We start from the raw sequence: 23,727 nt of genomic DNA, 5'->3' as shown, positions 1-23,727 counted from the left end.
GTGCCGTCTAGTGACTAGGATGGCATTCACTGACACTCTTTGTACATCAACTAGCTAGAATCCTTTTATGGCTACAAAAAAGGATTCTAGTAACTACATGAATTCACATGAAAATATGTAGCATATTTCATGCTGACAATACACCAATACTTTTAATAAGTAATCCAACATTTGCCTCTTCTTTTTTGCAAGGAATTCTTCTTGGCTGGATGTAAGCCATATCTCATTTTCTATCCTGCATAGAACGCTTCCGATTCATATGCTTCACTCAAAGATTTAGTTCATGCTAAAGTCCCCAAGAGCCAACAATGCCATCATGCCTTCAACTATTTAGGTACCATCTCTGTGCTCAAAGATAGGCATTTAAGAAGACTTTGTCCACTTATTTCATTGATTCTCATTCAACATAATTGCCATGTAATTCCCCCTTGAAGAGATCTTGCTTGTTTAACTATTAACTATTATAAATCAATGACTTATCTTTCTCAGCAAAGGAGAAATTCAAGATCCTGCTTGAATAGGATGGTATGATAAAAGATTGAACCCTTTTAGATCCTTCCTCTCTAAACCATCTTTGGTCATCCGCACATGCCAATTTTCTTCTTCAGCATTTTCAAGAAAAAATTTTAAGTCACTTACCACAATGGGTTTCTCCAACATAATTTTTCTTTCCTGTATTGTGAAGCACTTCAAATGAGAGGGTAGATCCAAGTTTGGTTCACCTTCACCACTACCCTCTACTAATTTTTCCCAAGCGTTCTTTGGGATCCATTTTCTGTCCTTGACAATTTTGGTACGCTTGTGTTTCTCCTTTTTGGTGCTTTCAAGTTTCTAAGAACCCATGTCACCACCCTTCACTTCACATTTAGTCTTAGCACTACTTGTACACTTCTACTTGAAATAGATATTCTATTTCTCTCCCGAATTCTTTTGATCATACCCCTTGAAAGTGTTTGTTTTGTCTAGGGTTTTAGTGCTCAAAACGTGGAGGTTGTCATTATGATGGACATGCTCAAAACTCTATTCGTTGCAAATGACCCACAGCATGGAGGGATCATCCTCCACAATGTATCCATTAAATTACCCGGCAATGTCCTGCAGGTGCTTTTGATACCCCTTATATAGCCAACAATCCAAGGGCCAGTTACATGGAGATTTGCCTGTTCCTCAGTACGCAGTCTCACAACCAGAGGGAATCCCTTCAGAAATTCTTCCACAGCAAGTTCTTTTGATTCTCCTGCATGTATTTTCCATGTTGTGGTTGACTGAGAGAATCAACGCATTCACTATATGGTGCATGCATAAGCCATTGCACGAGATATCTGAAACAATCCAAACCATTCTAGCCATTCCCTGGACTGGTATTAAAGTCCCAGGGATAACCAATTTTGCTCTAGTGTATTCCGGTTAAAGCTATGCGTCTCCAAAATGATACTAATCAGAGTACTTAATTAACTCAAGGCTGCCCTCTGCTGAGCATACACTGCAGTCATAGCACTCCAATAAATAAGCGCCAAGTGTAAGTTTCATGCCTGGTTCCAAATCATTAATTTTCTTGCATATCACTCTGCTTATTTTCGCTACCCTACAAAGCTAGGAGTTTTAAGGTCAATCCTCCTATACCTTCGTACATACAACTAAAATTATATACAATGTGTCTCCTATGTCCGAAGCACATTCATAAGTTCAGAATAGTCTGAACTCACAATGTATAAGAGGGAATAAAGCACTCGTAAAACGATCACATCTTGCACAAATATAATTCCAAGCTCAATCCCAGTCAAAGCCCCGGTGGCATGTAAGAAGGAAAGCGCGAAAGCAGCGAGCCGACATCAATAGGTAGTCCCAAGATTGGCTTGATAAATCTTGATGATTCACTTTTACACTTCCATGTGGTATCCCAAGGGCCACCACCAACCTCCAGGGCTGCCAAGTCACTTGTCACACTCAATATTACCTGGTCAAGACAACCATACAACAATTAAACGCAAAAATTGCGCTTGAGAAATCTCCCACATTCAAGGTACAGTCAAAGGTGGAAGTACAAAAAGAAGCTATTAACTCACAAAACAAAGGTTTAGGGTTTAAGGTTATGGTTGAGGGGCTAGTATTCAATGTACAATTGATGAAGCAAGTACAATAAGACGCTCTTTTACTTCACGAAGCAAGGACCCTACAACACGTTTGTCCCAAAAGACATACACTTCTGGGACATACACATCATATAATTGCCAGCAATTAAAGACCCTGGCAATTAAAGACCATGTGCCCATACATAAGCCAGCACAAGCCAACCACCACATAAAACGGAGACGCAACGGTTCAAACTCCCAATGCAAGCGTAAAGCAATAAAAGAAGAGCACGGTGTCACAAAAGACGGAAGCGTAAACTAACTTTAAATGCAATTCAGATACTCAAGAGAATTCGCGAGAGAGAGAGAGAGAGAGAGAGAGAGAGAGAGAGATTGACACAACAAGACAATGGGTTGGTCCCTCCCCCCATAAAGAGATTATCTTTATTATTAAGGAGAATCTTTACAAGCACAAGAACGGAGCAAATACCCGTCCTCCATTCTTTCTTGTCATTTTTCTGCTTCTAACTAAGAGAGTGAGAGGACTACTCTCTAACTGCTAAGAGGCTATTTCCCTATTCTATGAGATTTTGGAAGCTCTCTAGAACGAGAGTCTATCTTCCACAAATCTCCTCGGAAGCTCTCAAAGAAAAGAGTCTATTTTCCGCTAACTTGTCCCTTTCATATCTAATCATTCTTGCAATGAACACAAGGAAGAAAACACGCAAAACGCACACACATATGCTTGCTGTAATTTTCTGCACATAACCTGAAATTCTTACCTGTGCACGCACCATGCTGAAACGGAGGCCCTTTTCATGATGGAATTGCCCAAAATTTGTGTGTGCGTAGGGGAGGTAGAGCAGACTGAGATTTTAAGAATGCTCTACTGAAATTTACCCTAATAGAGGTGATTAGGGGCTGAAAACAGAGAATTTACAGCAGCCAATCGCAAGAGAAGAAAAGTCTCTTTCCACTTATCGTGACCAATCTTCTCTCATAACAGCCTATGATCAAGAGAAACCTTGTTCTAGGTGATGGGAGCTCAAGGTCTCCACATACACCACAAGGGCTGATCCTCAAGTTCAATGGAGAGCTCTAGTACGTAGAGCACACTCACATTAGGGGGAGGTGGGTGCATTGCTGACCTCTCTAGTGAGAGAGTTGCTGCTCTTTTATACCCACCAAGAAGAGGGGGCGCAAGAGGGGGGGGGGGGAGAGAGAGAGAGAGAGAGAGAGTTTGCAAGGCTAAGTGTGCCAAGTGGCACACTTACTTAGTGTGTGTGTGTGTGTGTGTGTGTGTTGAATGCCATCCTGAGCAGCGTCAACTTAAAAATCATTCAACTTTTATCTTTTAAAAGTTCCTAGGCCATTAATGAAATGTGCAATTAACTCACAATTGATCAAATGAATGCTACTTATGAAAACATCAAATGCTCCCTAGCATAATGTCGTATCGGCACTGCTCCTCCATCACTTGTTCGCACTTGTCTGGCCGATTGGCTTGGGCACAAATAATTAAACTTAGTTTAATTAGTTTCTACTTAGGCCTTATTAAAAATAATCCTTGCCTTAGGATCATTGTTTTAAGGACCCCATCTCATTCCTCTGCTTGCACTGACGCGCGTAACTTTTTTGAGCAACAATCTGAGGCTATTGTCTACCCCTTTTGAAGGCCCGATTTCCCAATCACTAAGGCTTCAAGGTATTATTATGCTAGGGTCTCCCTAAGGTGCTCTAGCCCATGTTTAGGCGCATCTAAGGCCCTAGAACTACTAATTCTATTATGGTGTGTGCACAACTATTTAAAAAATTATTATCTAGAAAATAAATTAATTATTTACAAAAACGGACATAGTTACATCCCTCTTGGTTCTAAGGAATTGAAATCATTGTAGAGCATCAACATAACTATGCAAGATGTCTAGGTAATCCTTGAGATCTGACTCAATCATCCACTTTGCATCTAAAGGGGTGTAAATTTTAAACTTGACTAAATACTTTCGATGTAGTCTCCTGTTGTCCCTCGGAGTCATGTATTATCTCTCCTGGTTGAAGGATTTCCTTAGTCTCTTCGAATTCTGGAGGGTCTTCCTGTACTAAAACCACGAAGGAGAACCAACATATGGTCGGAGGAGACTTACATGAAAAGCATTATGGATGCGCCAATGAGGAGGCAAATCCAATCTAAAAGTCACTTCATATCTGTAATTTTGAAAAGGCCGTAAAATCTATGGAAAAGTTGAACCCTTTTCCGGCCCGCGTTTTCAATCTAGCTTTCTCAAACTTAAGTAGGACATAATGTCCTTTTGCAAGGTTTGAGATTTCTTCTATGCTTGTCTATTTTTCTCTTTTGTAGCTCTGAGTACGAAGAATTGCTTGTTTTACTTGTTGATAGACGGTATCAATATCGCGCACAAATTCGTTTGCAGCAAAGATGTTTTCTTTGGTAACCAAAATAGGTAGTAAAAGTGACTTCCCATATATAATTTGGAAGAGAGCTTTACCAATGGAGGAATGTATACTATTATTATCCGCAAACTCAACTAAAGGTAGATATTGTTCCCATTCGGATTGTCTTTCCAAAACATAGCACTTGAGAAGGTCTAAAACAGTGGCATTGGCGATTTCGCTTTGACCATATGTTTGAGGATGATAATATGGCGAAAAATCAAGCTTAGTTCCCAAATTCTCGAAAAATCCTTGTCAAAATAAACTAGTCATGCAAGGATCTCTATCGCTAACAATAGTTTTTGGCAATCCACGATGTTTAAAATCTAACCTAGATAGATTCTAACCATGTGGTCAGCTTTGATCGTTTTCTTAACTATAAGGAAATGTACTTGCTTATTGAATCTGTCTATAATAGTCCAGATTGCATCATTTCCATTCTTTAATTTAGGAAGGTCTATAATAAAACCCATGGCTATGCTTTCCCATGGCGTATCAAGCACAGGAAGTGATTCAAGCTTGCCAGAAACTTATGTCTGTCATATTTTACTTTTTGACATACCAAACACTTGAACATATTTTTCAATGTCCGTCGGAAGTGTTGGCCAAAAGAAAAACCTTTTGAGAGCAGTAGCAGTTGCAAAAATCCCTCAATGGCCTGCATAGGGAGAATTATGTGCTTCTTCCATCACTTTACTTTTACTTTTACTTTTTTGGGCTAGAGCCGACAAGCCAGCAAGGAACTGCCTTTGCTTCGCGTGCACGCAAACGAGTCAAAGACAAATTACCTTGCCGACTTGCCGACAAGGGAAAAGCGCCTCCATGCCGTATCGTGGCATGTCAACGGGGAATGGAAGCAAGTTTCCCCCTCGGGGGAGTAAAAAGTCTTTTCATGCCATGTTAGTCAGTCCATGTTCCCTTGTTAGTCACGCCACCCGAGGGTAACGTCGGGAAATCACCAAACGAATTCAGTGATGCATTTAAGGACCAAGGCTGAGAGAGAGGGACAAACCCTTGTAACTCACACATCGTATTGAATCTTGCCCAGGTACTCCAGGATTTTCGCCTGGTAGAAAAAGGCCCCCGTCCAGCGGATGTCCGGTAGGACTGCCATACCCAAAGTGGGCGTCGGCTCAAAGGAGGCATCCCGATCCGGCCCTTCTTCCATCACCTTATGTCATAAGGATTGAGGTACGCATATAGTTTGTTGATGATAAAGTGTATTATCTTTGATAGAATAAGGAGGTGTTGAATGTCCTGCTTGAAGATCAGCCCAAATTGTAGCAGAATCTAGATCTTCAGGATACATCTCACCAAAGGATTCTAGTTCCTCATGATAAATAGTTGTCAATGCAACGACCTTTGGACATCTGGAGAGGGCATCTCCGACGGTATTCTTGTTTCCAGAAGTGTGCAAAACCTGAAAATGAAACATGAAAGAAAGTTGGCCCATCTCATTTGCTTTTCTGATAACTTTCTCGGTGTGACAAAATAGCGAAACTTTGATGATCTGTCTTAATTACACAATCAACTCCTAAAGGATAATGTTTCCATATGGATAGAGCATGAATTACAGCCGTTACCTCTTTCTCATAAATGGAAGCATGCAATTCTGCATCTTTAAGACGCCGGCTTTCATAAGCTATGGCATGACCCTCTTGGTTCAAAACTACTCCTACACAATCTCCAATTGCATCACAGCACACCTCGAAAGGTTTGCGAAGATCAAGGACGGTAAGGACGAGTCCGTGACTAAGTAAATACTTAAGCTTTTCAAAAGCTTGGTTTTGTATAGATCCCCAATGGAATGGAATTTGCTTCTTTGTCAAATGTGGCTATTGCGGCAAAAGCTCGGATGAAACGCCGATAGTAGGAACAGATACCTAGAAAACTTCGAACTTCATGTACCGTAGTTGATGTAGGTCATTCTACAATTGCTTGAATCTTGTTAGGGTCCATTCTCACCTGATTGTAAAATACTATATGGCCAAAGTAATGAATTTCTTCTAAAAAGAATTCACTTTTCTTAGCATTCACAATAACTTGTGTTTGCGTAATTCTTCAAACATTGTTGCAAGATTTTTGTAATGTTCTTCTTCCGTCTCTAAGAAGATTAAGACGTCATCGAAGAAGACTTCTGTAAATCTTCTATATGAATGGGAAATTCTATCCATCATTCTGTTGAATGTTGCTGGTGCATTCGTGAGTCCAAAAAGCATCACTAACAATTCATACAACCCAAAGGTTGTTCTAAATAAAGTCTTATGCACATCCTGAAGAGCAATGCGGATTTGCTCCTTGTAACTTATCACATACATCAAGAAGAGGGGACACTAGAAGAGGTGTGTGTGTGGGTGTGTGTGTGTGTGTGTGTGAGAGAGAGAGAGAGAGAGAGTTTGAATGGGTAAGTGTGTCAAGTGGCCCTCTTAATAATTTGAGAACCATTCAACTTTAAGTTTTAAAAGTTCATAAGCCATTAATGAAATGTGCAATTAACTCACAATTGATCAAATGAATGCTACTTATGAAAACATCAAATACTCCCGAGCATAATGTCGTACCGGCACTGCTCTTGCATCACCTATTCGCACTTGTCCGGCCATTTGGCCCGGGCACAAATAATTAAACTTAGTTTAATTAGCTTATCTAAGGCCTTATTAAAAATTATCCCTACCTTAAGATCATTGTTCTAAGGACCCCATCTCATTCCTGTGCTTGCACTGACGCACGTAACTTTTTTGAGCCAACAATGTGAGACTATTGTCTACCCCTTTTGCAAGCTAAATTTCCCAATCACTAGAACATCAAGGTATTTTTATGCTAAGGTCTCCTTGAGGTGCTCTCGCCCACGTTTAGGCGCACCTAAGGCCCTAGAACTACTAGTTCTATTCTAGTGTGCACACAACTATTTAAATAATCATTTTCTAGTAAATCAATTAATTATTTACAAAAACTTGTAAAGTTACACACGGTATATCCTTGCATGGGCCAGACTCAAAGCAAGGTGGGGTTGACCGGCAAGGCAATAAATGGTAGACAATCCAAACAAAGTACTCCAAGAAATGAGAGGATCACTATCCATGAAGGCCATAACTACTTTCCCAAATCACATACTACCCCTCCAAGATCAAGCACCTTTGGTGCAACTTCGCAAGATGCCAAAAATGGTCAATCCCAGTTGTCTACCTATAACACTTCTGTAATCCCAACTGTCATGATGGATGTGTAGAAAAATTAATTGCGTTTAAAAGTTTAAAAGAGCTCAATGTAGTAGCGCCTTGGAAGGAAGTTACATGAGGTTGTGGGGAGACACTAGCGTCTAAATCTGGAGGTGGGAAGTAGCAACTCTATAGGAAGGGAGTTACTTGGTGCTTTGCACTATGGGGGTGCTTTGCACTATGGGTAAGCACACACTATATAACTCCATGGATAAGCACAATGTTAGTAGTAAAGCCTCCTATATGGGTTGGGTCTCATAAAACATGCAGAGCATGCACCACTAGTTTTAGTGGTTGACAATTGTGTGATTATAGGTAGTTAGTGCATCAACCTTGAGGGCTTTATAAGATACTATACACATATTTTTTTAATGGAAAAAGTTGCACACTCTACGTCAAGTCTCTCGATCTTTTCTTGCTTGTAGGCTTCTTTCTGTTACCCAACACACAGGTGAACGGGTTAATTGGCACAGCCGCAACAAAAGAAATCGAGTGCTACAGACAACTAGGCTACGTAGGCTTACTACAATGTCACAGGTGTGATGAAGTGGTGGCTGGACTATAAGTTCCTAGAAGGTCCGACTCTAAAATCGCCAAAATTGCTTTTAAAAAAAGTGCCGATGTGGCAATCGTACAAACGCACCATCAATGTGGCGAGAGAGTACGGATAGCCAAGTGGCCTTTGGGAGAAAGGCTTTCAGGAGCACAACTTTGCACCATGTTTTTAAGGCCCCTCTATACTGTTTACATTATGTAAGCGTGCCAGGGCCTCTCTCCAGACTGATTAGCTTGGGAGCATCACGAGAGGACCCTCGGCAATTTTACTTTCGTGACGCAATAAAGAAAGATACACGGAAAGGAGCGCCAAGCTTTGGGGCCAATGCATCTGGAAACAAAACTTGTCACAAACTTCTGACGTGTCAAGCCACAAAGAAACAGAGCCAACCTTCAAATCCCGGCCGAGGGATCTAAGCCCTTAGTGAAGAAGCAGAAGCAACATAAGAAGTTAATTTGCAAAGTCTTGCCGATAGGCCTATTCTTTATGAGAAGTTCCCGCCAACTTATGAGACCCCGAATGACCAAGTGACTCAAAGATATTAAAAAAAAACAAGACTAAAGCGCGCAAGCGCGCGCAAACACACAGACTGATTTGCGAGTAGCTTGACAACGTAGCAACTGTTGTACGGATTTCCACATTTTATGTTGGTTGCTGACATGGCAAATTGTATGGACTTCTGCATTTTACGCTAGGCTGACGTGGAAGAGATATACGGATTTTCTTGCTTTTGCACTAATAACCTTTGGACCAATTGCTTTTGAGTTTGAATGCTTTTCATGTAGCTGCTTTTCATGGCCGAGGGCCTTTAAATTTGGGCAGAGGGCTCATTCTCTAGCATGCTTCAATGTGAAGGTGCAAGGATAGCATTGTACTTAGTTGAAGCAATATAAAGAAATACCGAAAGGGGCGTCAACGTGTGGGGCCAATACTCTCTAGGATGGAATTCCGCCACTCCGTGTCGAGCATGCTCTCTCTCTTTCAGCTCAATTGTTATTGAAGTGATAAAAGTTGTTCAGTCTGTTCTCTTCCGTTGGCACATGGTGCCCGTCTCTCTCTCTCTCTCTCTCTCTCTCTCTCTCTCTCTCTCTCTCTCTCTCTCTCTTCAAGTTCTGTTGCAATTTCTCACGAGTGTTGCTATTGATTTCTCCCTTGGAGTATCCATCCAAGCTTGTTACAATGGCATCAGAGAACCAAAGATTCTTCTCCTTCGAGGGATCCGATCTATCTTTTGCAGCATGCATGTGTTCTAGCAGTGAACCCGATAGAGAGGACAATGTTCCACCCACTACCCGACTCCGAGAAGAAGAGCACTCCATTCTCGATGAGGGAACGGAGGGAACCAGCTCAGATTCCAACGGGAGCGGAGCAAGCCTCCTTTCGAACTAGACATGTATGCCCTAAACCTGTGAAGCAGCAGAGTGTTGTAAGTCTAACACCGCCTCTCAGCACCTGATGTTGAGCAAACCGCATCAAGCCGAAGATGTGTGGCAAATCATGAAGATGTCTGCTAAGATGTCCACAGAAAGACAATACTACCGCGAACTCCGTGAGTGTAGCAACAGTCTCGGGTGGCCCAACCTCCGAGAGATCTCCATGGTAAAGTGTCGTCACAAGCGGAGTAGCAAACTACTTTACTCCGCCGATACAGGGTGAGGATACTGTGTGAAGTCCCGAACTAAGTGTGAAAACAACTCCTTGTTGTGAAAGGAGGGCCAATAGGCCTGCAAGTGTCCTGCCCAATAGGATCTGTGGTGTATGTAATCAAACCGTCTGGAGAAAATGGGAAGCCCAGGAACCGTCATGAGAATGACCGGAAGCCTGTCAATGCATAAACCTGCAACCCAAGGTCGCCAGGTGGCTAAGTTGTGTAAACTCCAAGAAGGCCAGATATAGCAATTAACATTGTAAACGTCCTCCGAATCAAGGAAAGCCAAACTAAACGGTTTGCATTGTAGAAGCTACCGTAAGTTCTAGCAGTCATCGATAGACCGCACGACCACCATCGGATGGTGTCCTATCAGTAGGTAGGGTAATCCAAAAAAGAGGAAAACCAGACTCAACAGTCTGCGTTCTGAAGGGCCTCTAAGGAGAGGTGTGGTCAGACCAAGCTGTCTGCACCGTGATCATCCTGTAGAGTAATAAAGCCAAACTGAGCAGACTGCGCTATGAATAATCTCTAAGAAGAGAAGTTATCACGAGGATGTGGCAATTGCTAATTACTCTCACGAGGACGTGGCAACTACTAGCCTTGGTTGTTGGTTTCTTTCCGACGATTTTTATTTAATTTTTGGGACCCCCTATTTTGAAGTCACAAATGGTCGGACATTGTATGGCCAGTGTGAAACGACCCACAACCGAGAGTTTCAATGGCAGACAACAAGGCCTTGTTGCCACGAGTAGTCCGGCCGACCGACATTGGAATCCGAGCAGTAAAAGGATGTCTAGGCTCAGTTCAAAGTCATTTAGGCCCCCCTCGCTACACTTATAAGTTGGTGGGTACTAGGAAATAAACTCAAAAGAGGCAAACTACTACAAAGCAAAAATGCTAAGCCAGCACGAAGAGAGGGCGCCAAAATTGAGAGGCTGATTTTTTTAGTTCATTAAGTGAACTACAGTGTGTTGGAAAGATTTGGAAAGATTTCACGCCAGAAGTCTCATCCAATTCAAAGGGCAAGTAACCCTACAAGTGCGGGAGCTCGAGGGCTAGCTACGGATGCGACCGGCTCGCAAAACGGAGCCCAAAACACGAAAATACAGCCTTTAGCAGGTTTAGGGTTTCGGCCCTAAACGATCCCTAATACCCCTAGGAGGTCCGGGGATGCGAGGGGACCATTGTGCGGGTGATCTGGCGTATTTTCAGGGCAGAAAACAGAGAATTCAGCGTGCTGCAGATTCTTGCCAGGTTTTGTAAAGTGTTCGTATGTGCCTGGAAAGTCACTTATTACGTGAGGATACTATCTGTGAAGCGTCGTAGTACGGTTATGCTGTCGAAATCGGGCCAAAACATGTCTTTTTCAGCCCGGATTATGCGAGACAGCTTGTAGGAAATCACACGTTTTATTCCCTCTTTGAATACAATAAAGAAATACCGAAAGGGACGCCAGTCTTTGGGGCCTACAAGGTGTCGGGGTCTGCTTGGAGCGCTCTAGCTTCCGAGCCGTGTGTGTTTGAAGTGTCAATTCCCGTAACAGGTTTTATCTACAAAGTTTTCTCTGTGTTTTAAAGTTTTTTAAGTAAAGTTTCGGGTGAAAGCCAAAGTCTACCGCCCTGCCGGACGGTTTCATGGTTCCGTTGCCGCGACAGAATCACTTTTTCCTCAAGAAGTGAGCCTGGTTTTGAGTGAAGACACACAGTACAAGAACGCCGGATTACACTATGGCCGACAAAGGGAAAGGCATTGTGGAAGAGGGTTCCTCTTCGCAGGACAAGCAGGCAATTCCGACAATGTTTGAGGTTGGCGAGAGTTCACGACAACCCTTGTCTGTACCTTTTGTTCATGTGAATGCTCCACCAGAGCAGGGCTTTATGACTAGACAACTTGAAGATGATGCATTCAAGACTCAGTTGGTTGCCGCTGTGAATGTTTTCACTCCATTGGTGCCAAACCCAAGGTTTCTGGGGCTTTTGCAACCGCCACCAGTGCCACAGCAAACAAGGCAATTCAAGCAACCAGTAGAGCCCGTTGAGGCTCAAGCCCAGGTACTTAAGGCGTCCCAGCAGGATAGGGAGCACTAGCACGTTGCGGAGTCAAGGGTCCAAGACAGGTTCCGTTCGTCCATGAACAGGTGGTTAGGATGCCAATTCCACAAGTTTTGCTAGTTCAACCCGCCACCTTTCAAAGTCCACATGTTGCGTTAAATGGGCAGGGAACCAGTTTCCATGCAATGCATTAGGTTTTTCCACTATCCACGGTACATCTTGGGTATTTCGGGGGTGGATCTGTGTTCCAAAGTATGGCTGGTTATGCACTTGGAAACCAGCAATATATGTATGGCTAGTTATGCGCCTGGAAACCAGCAATATATGCCGAGGACAATGTTTGGGGATATGCAAGGCATGATGCCAAACCCCATGTATGGTAATATCGGCATGCAAAGGCTTTCAGAGCAATGAGGGCCGATTTGGGGTGCCACAAAGCAATTTTGGCATGGCTGGTTTTTCTGGACAGCAGCCACATATGGCACTTATGACGCAAAATATCAATGGCCAAGGAATGCCAATCATCCCTAATACAGTGCCCATGTTGCAGACAATTCCCTTTGACAATTTAGGGGCACTCATAAAGCCAAAAGCCTACAAAGAAGGTGGTGCAACTGTAAAGTTTAGAACTTTCAACAACTTTGAGGATAAGGCAAAGGCTTTTACTTTCCTCCAGTAGTTTGATACAGCTTATGCAGTGGGGAATTTTAAAGAGCCCTCTAAGGTGAGGAAAGCTGCCACTTACTTGAAAGACAATGCGCTTACTTGGTGGACGACACTGTTGATGCAAGGACAGGCACCTGCCACATGGGTATACTTTCAACAAATGTTAGCATCTGCATGGCTGTCAAATTTGAAGCCGATGTCATGACGAATTGCCACCAACTCACCGCGGCTACTTGCAAGAGCCTACAAGAGTACAATCGGAGGTTTTATAAAGCGGTGCTCTCAGTAACCTCCGTGGTTCTCTCAGTAACCTCCTACAGGTTTGTGCTACTGACAAAACAGATTGAGAAATATTGTTGTGGGCTGCCTAAAGGGCTTCAAGATTATTGTATAAAGAGCAGACTGGCTATCGTCACTCAGCTTATGGAAGTTGCCAACACTGGTCTTGCCTTGTTGAAGGGAGAGGACAATGGGTTTCCGGGCAACGTAAAAGGTGTTAGATTTACACCACTTTGTTGTTTCACAGGTCTAGGGCATGCATGTACGGCTAGTGTGCCTCTGGGCTCGCCACCCTTTGCATTACACCACTTTGCTGCTTCACAAGACTAGGGCATGCATGTACGGCTAGTGTGCCTCTGGACTCGCCACCCTTTGCATATGCATTAAGGCTACATTGTCCGGCCGCCCACGTCTGGGCCGACCGTCCACCTTGTTCGGGCGCCCTCATATTTCATTTATTTCTTGTTGGGTCGTGGGAGATTTTTTCCAAGCTTTGCCCCGGCACCTATTTATGGGGCCAGGGGGTACCCACTACTATGCAAATCTATGAGAAAGAGTATCGGCGTCATTCATACGCTCTCTAGCTGGAAGCACTACCTGTTAGGTGCTGATTTTGTTGTCCAGACAGATCATCAAACCTTGCAATACATCTTGACACAATCAAAACTATACGAAAAGCATATGCGATGGGCAAACATTCTTTCTATGTTCCACTTCCAAAATATGCATGTGGAAGGCAAGAAGAAAGTTGTGGCTCATGTGTTATCAAGGAAGCCACAAATTTCAACTGTGTCAATTCCTTATCATCATGAGCTGGATGATTTGAAGGAACATTACGCTACTGATGAAGATTTTGCAAGGATTTTTGAACACTTGCAAGAGCAACAACATCATGAGCATTACCTCCTCAAAGATGGTTTTATGATGATGCATGGCAGACTTTGTGTTGCTAGGCCATTGCGAAATAAGGTCATGGTAGAAAGTCATGTCCCATCGTATGCAAGGCATCATGGTATTGATGCAACATTTAAAGCGGTAGAGACATTCTTTTATTGGCCTACTTTGAGGAGAGATATAGATGCCTTTTAGATGCCTTTGTTCGAACATGCATAATTTGCCAAAATGTCAAGTTTGACAGGCAAAAGTGTCACGATTGTGACTTGTTACACTCTTCTTGATTCATTACAGATGCAGATGCGGAAGTGTGACTAACCCAAGATGACTCCTGTTCTCGAATGGTCACAACCCTTCGCTCAAAAGTCATACCTCTTCACCAACAACCACACCCCTTCGACGACTAGTCATGCCCCTTCAACCAATGGTTGCGGCTATTCATCGAATGGATGTGTCCATTCGCCTAAAGGATGTGTCTCTTCATGAAGGGTCATACCGTTTCATATGTACCTGTTCGTCTCTTATATAAGGAGCCCTATGTATCACACTTTCAATCAATCAAAGACAAAGTTTTCTACGTCTTGTTTCTGAGTTCAGTTCAAGTTTCTTAAGTCTTAATCATGAGTTTAAGTACTTTTATAAGGATTAGTACCTAGAATCCTTACAGTGGTATCAGAGCAAAAAAATTTCGAGGACCCGAAGGTTGTGAGTCTCTAACCCTTGCCACTACACTCTACCCTCTCCCGAAGTTGCATGGAAGCAGCAAAAAGATGGAATATGCACAGACAAGTATGAGGTAATCCGAAACCCTCTATTCTAGATACATAAATAAATAAAGAGAAGGAGGTGTGTATATGCGGCATACCTGCTGAAATTCTCGACAAATGCCTCTTCATCGAGTGGTGTCTCTTCAAGTCAAAGGGTAGCACCTCTTCATCGGCTGGCACCCTTCCGAATATCTGGACACTTCATAGGAGAACATCACCTCTTCATGAATAGGTGCCAATCCTAACAAGCACCTCTCCGAAGGGTTGTACCTCTTGCGCTCGCCTCTTGCCTGGCGTAGCATCTTGCGCTCACCTCTTGCAAATGAAGAGTCGCAGCCTTTCGATTACGCATCCAGTGATTTAGGTGTTTTTACACTAGTGGTCAACTTATTAAGCCATTATTAAATTGGCTAGACCAATTTAACCCAAAATGTGGAAATTTCAAGGCGGGTACCCCTTCACAAAAAATAAAATAAAGACAAACTTGCAAATGTTACGTAAGATACATATGCAACGCTGGCCATTTCTGTACTCTCCCCTCTCACGCAGCATTAGCGCTGGCCATTTGGATTGTCTCCCACCCACTTCCCGTGCGCGGTATACCCTCTTGCTATGGCCGACAAGCACCAGTGGACAGATTTTCCATACATCTCATACATAGACGAGATTCCAAAAGCAGTCTTGCCAACATACCCTCTCCCGGCACCTGAAATCATAATTATTCACGATACCCCGGAGCCGGAGCCGGAGCCGGAACTGGTACCCGCACTCGAACCAAAAGTGATCATAATTCTGGATTCCCCAACTCCAGAACCCGCACGTGGTCCAGAGGAGATACCAATTCCAGAACCTCTTCCGACGCCCGCACCTGCTCCTGTTCCTGCACTACAAGCAACAGTTTTGCCTCAGAACTATTTGGTGTATGTCACACATCACCACGCCTTCTCGATTCCAGATCTGGGTGGTGGGCACATACTTGTTACGTGCGAACCTCTTCATTTGCCACATTTCGAGCACATTCTGAGGCAGTACCCTCACTTGGCCTATACTCTGACGGAGAGCCGAGTCAATACAGTGAACGAAATCTCACAGCATCCTCTAGTTCAGGTTCACAGAGAGTTGCAGCTTCCAGAATATACACCTTCGGCCCCAGACGTTGCACAATTGTTTGTGCAACACAATTTCAAATTACATGGGTTGCCAAAGCCTATTGTTTCAGATAGAGATCCAAAGTTCACGACATTTTTGGATATCTCTCTTCAAATCTCTTGATACAAATTTGCTATTCAAATCAACATACCATCCTCAAATTGATGGTAAGACAAAGAAGTGAATCCACTTTTGAAAGAAACGCTTCGACATTACATACAAATTCGATTGGGGTCGAGGGAAGAATATTTGCCACTTGTAGAGTTCGCATACGATCACTCTATCCATTCAGTAACTAGCATGACTCCATTCCAAGCAACATATGGACATACTCCTCTTGTACCGACAAACTTGTTCTTTAACACAAAGTAGCTATAGCAGATCAGCTGGTTCAAGAAATGCAAGATGGTACTTATTCAAGTACATAACAAGTTGGTTCATGTCCAACAAAAGTACCAAAAACAAGCCAATAAGCATTGACGACATGCACATTTCTAAGGAGGAGATTTGGTCTTGTTATTTGTAGCACCTCATCGCTATAAAACTGTGAGATCGGTCTTTCCAAAGTTGCGCCCTCCCTTCTATGCACCTTTCAAAATAATCACTCTATATATTCAGTAACTGGCATGACTCCATTCCAAGCAACATATGGGCATACTCCTCTTGTACCGACAAACTTTGTTCTTCAACACAAAGTAGCTCTAGCATATCAGTTGGTTCAAAAAATGCAAGATGTACTTATTCAAGTACGTGACAAGTTGGTTCATGTCTAACAAAAGTACCAAAAACAAGCCAATACGCATCAATGACATGCAGATTTCCAAGAAGGAGATTTGGTCCTGTTATATGTCATTGCTACAAAATTGTGAAATCGATCTTTTTAAAATTGCGCCCTCGCTTCTATGGACCTTTCAAAATAATCACTCTATCCATTCAGTAACTGGGATGACTCCATTCCAAGCAGCATATGGACATACTCCTCGTGCACCGACAAACTTTGTTCTTCAACACAAAGTAGCTCTAGCATATCAGTTGGTTCAAGAAATGCAAGATATACTTATTCAAGTACGTGACAAGTTGGTTCATGTTCAACAAAAGTACCAAAAACAAGCCAATAAGCATCGACGACATGTAGATTTCCAAGAAGGAGATTTGGTCCTATTATATGTAGCACCTCGTCGCTAAAAAACTGTGAAATCGGTCTTTCCAAAGTTGCGGCCTCGCTTCTATGGACCTTTCAAAACAATCAAGAAATATTCAATTGTCAATTATAAGTTGGAGCTTCCACTCTCATGGGGAAAACTTCATCAAACATTCCACATTTCTTGGCTCAAACAGTACATGCAAGGAGATTTGCCAATTCCATACCTATATATACCTAGATGAATCCAGGATAAGCCCAGATTCACCCTTGAAGGAAAGTGCAAGGTATAGACCCATGGTAGTCACCCACAAGACAATTCCATACCTATCTTCTTATGTGCTAGAAATTGAAGATGAACGCATTATTCTTGTTCCAAAAAGGATTCTTAATGTTCGTCAAAAAGAGACAAGACGAAAAATCACAACAGAATTTCTTGTTAAATGGATGGATCTTGATGAGTCGGATTCCACTTGGTAGATGGATGAAGACATGCAGCAGTACCCTAACCTTCTTCAAGAGTTCTTTGACATGCGGATGACTTTCTTTTGAACACGGGGTTTTAATTTAAATGGGAGGGAATGTCACGATTGTAACTTGTTACCCTCTTCTTAATTCATTACAGATGCAGATGTAAAGAGTGACTAACCAGGGAGGACTCTTGTTCTCCAATGGTCACAACCCTTCGCTCAAAAGTCATACCTCTTCACCAACAGCCACAACCACACTCCTTCGACAACTAGTCATGCCTCTTCGACCAATGGTTGCGGCTCTTCATCGAATGGATGTGTCTATTCGCCTAAAGACATGTCTACTCGCCTAAAGGATGTGTCTCTTCGTGAAGGGTCATACATTTTCATATGTACCTGTTCGTCTCCTATATAAGGAGACCTTGTATAACACTTTCAATCAATCAAAGACAAAGTCTTCTAAGTCTTGTTTCTCAATTCAATTCAACTTTCTTAAGTCTTAATCATGAGTTTAAGTACTGAATTAAGGATTAGTACCTAGAATCCTTACAAAAAGGCACCAAGGTTGTTACAACTAATGTCAATTTCCGATAAGCCGTGGGAAAGCATTGCTATGAACTTTATCTTTGATCTTCCAAGAACGCCAACAGGGAATGATGGTATATAAACCATTATTTGCAGGTTCAGCAAGCAAGCCCATTTTATCCCTAGCAGGAAAAAGATAAAATCTGAACACATGCCACGGTTACTCATGTACAATGTGTTCAAGTACCATAGTATGCCACAATCAATTGTCAGTGATCGTGATCCTCACATGACAAGTTTGTTTTGGAGAGGATTGTTTGAGAGCATGAGCACTACGCTCAAGCTCTCGTCTTCATTTCATCCACAACCTGATGGAGAGTCAAAAGAGGCTAATTCTACTGTCTTGGATCTGTTGAAAGGCTAATTCTATTGAAACCGGCTTGTACTTTCAATAAGGGCGGTAGACCTTAGACTTAAACCTTATTTGCTTTCACCCATTTAATTTGTCGCCCGCTTTACCTGTACTTTCAAGACACAACAAAGGGGAAAGGGATACAGGCTGCTAGAATGCACTTGCATGAGAAGACCGACACCAGATTGGCCCCTAATTTAGGCGCCCTTTCGGTATTTCTTTATTGTTTAAAAGAGGGAATAAACGATGCGGTTCCCTACAAGCTGCCGCCCCAAACAAGCTTGGCTGAATTTCAACTGTTCCGGCCCGATTTTGGCAACATAACTATACTAGGACCCTTCACAATCAGTATTCCCACGCATTGAATGACTTTCCCCACGCATACGGGTACTTTGCAAAACCTGGCGAGAATCTGCAGCACACTGAATTCTCTGTTTTCAGCCCCAAAAATGCGCCAGATCACCTGTACAGCGGTCCCCTCGCGTCCCCGAGCCTCTTGGGGGTATTAGGGTCCGTTTAGGGCCAAAACCCTGAACCTGCAAAAATACACAGCAGGCTGTAATTCACTGTTTCGAGCTCCGTTTCGCGTGCCGGTCGCATCCGTAGCAAGTCCTCGAACTCCCGCACCTGTAGGGCTACTTGCCCTTTAAATCGGACGAGATTTCTGGCCTGAAACCTCTCCGAATTCACCTGTACCTCCGGAGGATTAGCCACTAGCTAATACAGTACCTGTGCAAGAGGCTCTTCCCTCGGCAATCGCGCATGAACCCACACAACTGTACATTGGTCAATTGAAAAGCCCACTTGAGGGGCATAACATACTGCCATAGGGGAGAGAGGGCAGTGCGTAGCGTGCAGGGCATCACTCCTGGCACCGCACTGTACATAAGAGGGAAAGGAAGCACTCCATAGCTCTTAACTTGTGACAGGAACTTGCAAAATGAGCCTCCCAGCTATAAATTCAGCGCCACTTCTTGTTGCATGAGGAAAGTCCACAGAAATGTGCCACTTGGCACATTTAAAAGCTATTTCCCGTTTCGGGGTTGCCGCCTAAAAATCTCCCGACCGGTTGCCCGGTTGACTTCACGACAGAGTAATAAAATGTTTCCCTTGTCATTCCACAAGTAATGATGCGGACACATTTTCAAGTCCCAAAATAGCAGTTCTCTAAATTTTAGGAGATACCGCCATTGTATCTTTCTAGGTCATCTGACCCCCTTTGTACTCTGCAGCCACACCCAGAATTGAAATGTAGCCTCTGTAGCAAAGGATTCTACTTTGGCTAGTCAATGACCCCACTTTGGCTAACCATAGTCCTTGTCCAACCTTAGTGCTCTCTTGCCCTCAGGCTTGGAGTCCCTCTGGACAGTTCCACACTAGCTATGCAATGCAGGGCAGTTAGATTTCCCGAGAGGTGTTTCCAAAAAGTGAAAGTACATAAATAATAAGAAAGAAATCAACAAAAAGGATAGATAGTAGTCACACGCTGGTGACATACCCCCCTCTTGAAATCTCAAACGTCCTCGTTTGCATCTATGTCGTATATGCTCACAGTCAACACTGATGTATTCAACACCTGTCGACATATGTACGACACATACATGCTCATTGTCAACCCTGGTGTATTCAACACCTCGTCGACACATGTATTGCCTGCGTGTGAATCCTGTCCCAATGACATAGTGGTAGCTTCGCACTCTGCCATTGCTTTGAGTCACTAACTTTCCAATGACAAAATGGTAGGCACGCATTTTGCCACTGTCTTATTGTACACGTTGGGCCCAGTAACACTTTCGAGCATACCCAAACCGACAGTTTAAGAATGCAGTTACACATGTACCCTTTCATACAAGCAATTTCTGTATCCTTGACAAACTGACAAGAAATACTCACTTCTATAGCACTAACCAAACTTTTGGACATTCCATAAGAGCAATTGCCAAACTGACAATCTGTACAGCTCTAACATTCATGTAACATGTACTTGATTTGAGCTCACTTTAAAAACCATGTACATCATTTGTTTCAAAAGCCATTGTCACACTGACAATCCATGTAGCTTTGAAACTCAAGGGGTCAAGGTAGGTTGCAAATCAAAGGCTTCAAGGTAAAGTGATAACACAGTTGGTGACTCTGCAGGTTCACCTTCTTCCATCCACTTAGCATCCATTGGTGGATAGTTTCTGAACTTTACCAAGTAACACCTAGCAGCCTTGCCTTTCACTTTTCTTTCTTTATGTGCCAAAATCTATTCCGGGACCAAGATCTCGTCAAGTTCCTCGACTTTCGACTGATCTTCAGCTGGCATATCCTCTGGCACATCACCCACATAGGGTCTGAGAAGACTCACATGAAACGCATTGTGAATCTTCCAACTGTCAGGCAATTTCAGCCTATATGCAACATCACTGATTATGTCGCATACTTGAAAAGGCCCATAGTAACACATGCTGAGCTTTTGAAACAGTCTTTCCTTGCCCTTCATCTTCTTTAACCTTGCCTTTTCAAAGCGTAGAAGCACCCAATCACCAAGTGAAAATACAACTTCACGACGATGACGATCAACTGCTTTCTTTTGCTTTGCCTGAGTCTTTTCCAAGGCCACTTTGACCTTCTTGTACATTTCATCCATGTCCTGAACATACTTATCTGCTTCAAATATCTTGTCCTTTGTATGCAATATGGAGGTACTTTTTTGCCACCTTCAACTATCTCAAAAGGTGCCTTGCCAGTTGATGAATGCACTGTATTATTGTATGCATACTCCACCAATGGCAAATACTGCTCCCACTTTTCTTTATGCTCTGACATGTAGCACTTTAGCAGATCTAGGACAGTAGAATTTGCCTCTTCTGTCTGCCCATCTGTTTGAGGATGAAATGACGAAGAGAATTTGAGCGTGGTGCCATATTCTCAAACAAGCCTCTCCAGAACAAACTTGTCATGCGTGGATCACGGTCGCTAACAATCGACTGTGGCATGCCATGATACTTGAAAATATTGCTCATAAACAAGCGTGCCATCTGATCTGGCTTTATCTTCTACAGGAATAAAATGAGTCTGCTTGCTAAATCTGCAAATGATGGTCCAAATACCATCGTTTCCTGTCTGCGTTCTCGGAAGATCAAAGATAAAATCCATAGCAATACTTTTCCATGGTTTGTCTGGAATAGGTAGTGGTTGCAATAACCCTGGTGCCTTTTGCCCGTCAAACTTGACCTTCTAGCATATTATGCATTCTCGCACAAAGGCATCCACATCTCTTCTCAATGTAGGCCAGTAGAAGAATGTTTCAACCGCTTTAACTATAGCATCGATACCACGATGCCGTGCATAAAGTGGGACATGACTCTCTTGCATAACTTTGCGTCGCAATGGCTTTGTGACACACAATCTGCCATGCATCATCATGAACCCATCTTTGAGAAGATAGTGTTCATGACGTTGTCCATCCCTTAGCTGCTCGAAGACCCTTGCAAAATCTTCATCATTTGCATACTGTTCTCTCATATCATCAAGTTCATAATGATAAGGAATTGACACATCTGAAATTTGTGGCTTCCTTGACAAGGCATCAACCACAACGTTCTTCTTGCCTTCCACATGCACAATCTGAAAGTGGAACATGGACAAGATATTTGCCCATCGCATATGCTTCTCAGATAACTTTGCCTGTATCGCAAGGTATGATGATCCGTTTGGACAACAAAGTCTGCACCTAGCAGGTAGTGTTTCCAACTTAAGAGCGCATGAATCACGGCCTGCAGTTCTTTTTCATAGACTTGCATAGTCTTTTCTGGCCCTTGCAAGATTCTACTCTCATAGGCTACTAACCTGCCATCTTGCATTAGCACTGCACCAATGCTACTACCGCAGGCGTCACATTGGACCACAAATGACTTCCTAAGATCTGGCAATACAATGACTGGATCTGAAGTCATCTTTTCCTTTTAGAGATTAAAAGCTGAAATCTCTTTCTGTGTCCATCTAAAGGTGACTGCCTTCTTTTGAAGAGCATGTAAAGGTGAAGCAATCTCAGCGAAATTTCAGATAAACCTTCTGTAATAGGAGCATAGTCCCAAGAAACTTCAGACATCGTGCATCGTCTTCAAATCTGGCCATGACTTGATCGCTTCAACTTTAGCAAGATCCATTCTGACACCATCTTTTGAGACAATGTGTCCGAGAAAATGAATCTCTTCCAAAAAAAAAATCACTTTTCTTTGCATTGATGAGCAACCTATGACTGCGTAGCTCTTTGAACACAATGGCCAAGTGATGCCTATGCTCCTCTTCATTCTTTGAGTAGACTATCATATCATCAAAGAATGTACCGACAAACTACTGGTGTGGACAGAAAATTCTGTCCATCATCCTATTGAACGTAGCAAGAGCATTTGTGAGACCGAAGGGCATCACTAAAAATTCGTAAAGGCCAAACGTTGTTCTAAAAGTAGTCTTGTGCACATCCTCTGATCTAATGCAGATCTGATGGTACCCACTCTTTAGATCTATCCTGCTAAACATAGCTACTCCTCCTAATTTGTCCACAATATCATCAATTCTAGGTATAGGGAACCTATTCTTGATGGTATTCTTGTTCAGTGCACGGTAGTCGATGCACATACGCCATGAGCCATCCTTTTTCTGCACCAACAACACTGGAGAACAGAATGGGGATGAACTGGGCTGAATCAGCCCCTTTTCTAACAGCTCCTATACTTGGCTCATTATCTCTTTCTGTTGAGCCGCACTAACCCTGTACGGAGGCTTATTTGGTGGGCTACTGCCTGGCACCAAATCTATCGCATGGTCCTCGGGTCTCTCTGGCGGTAATTGAGACGGTAATGAATCGCAAAAACAGTCACTATAATGTTGTAAAAACATTGACCTTTCTTTATCTAACACAGATAAATTTGATTCATCACAATCTAACACTTCACGTGCAAAAACCAAGTACGTAGAAAGATGCTTTTTCATTACAGAAGTAATAGCAGAAGCTGATACAGTGGGAATAGACTCCCCTCTAAGCTTTACATCCAGAATGTGAGTCTTTCCCCTACTATGTACAGTGATCTTTTGTTGTAGGCATCCATGATTCCCTGTACACGAAATAACCAAGGAATACCTAACAACACATCACATCCGTCTAGTGGCATGATGTAAAATTCTTCAGCATCTACATAGGACTGGATATGTAGGCGCAACTTTCCAATGATGGGTGTCACAACCTCTGTATGGCCAGGACATGCCAAACCTGCCTCTGCTGTATACCTTATCTCTTCAGGTCTGATTCCCAACTTTGAAGGCAATTTTGGGGAAATGAAGTTGGCTTTGGCACCTGGATCAAAGAAGATAAGGACTGTTTGATCCTTGGCCTTTCCCCATGCTCTGCAAAGCTCACTTGCATCTGAATTTGACTTGT

General features: G+C 42.9%; 1 protein-coding gene across 2 annotated transcripts in view; it reads right to left on the bottom strand.

Annotated features, from left to right (window-relative positions):
- Nucleotides 1–1,429: 1,429 nt before the first annotated feature.
- LOC147420583 (tocopherol cyclase, chloroplastic-like) overlaps nucleotides 1,430–23,727 on the bottom strand; it is a 36,103-nt gene continuing 13,805 nt past the window's right edge. For both annotated transcript variants that reach the window (XM_086503996.1, XM_086503997.1), the window contains exon 11: nucleotides 1,430–1,957. In XM_086503996.1, coding sequence (XP_086360122.1) covers nucleotides 1,781–1,957 — 177 coding nt within the window. In that variant the 3' untranslated portion in view covers nucleotides 1,430–1,780. The remainder of the gene's footprint in view (nucleotides 1,958–23,727) is intronic.

The sequence above is a fragment of the Adiantum capillus-veneris genome, chromosome 28, assembly GCF_014529385.1.
Source record: "Adiantum capillus-veneris isolate H3 chromosome 28, ASM1452938v2, whole genome shotgun sequence".
NCBI classification, from domain to species: Eukaryota; Viridiplantae; Streptophyta; class Polypodiopsida; order Polypodiales; family Pteridaceae; genus Adiantum; species Adiantum capillus-veneris.
The sequence above is the reverse complement of the archived record's forward strand: the minus strand, read 5'-3'. Positions and strand labels throughout refer to the sequence as shown.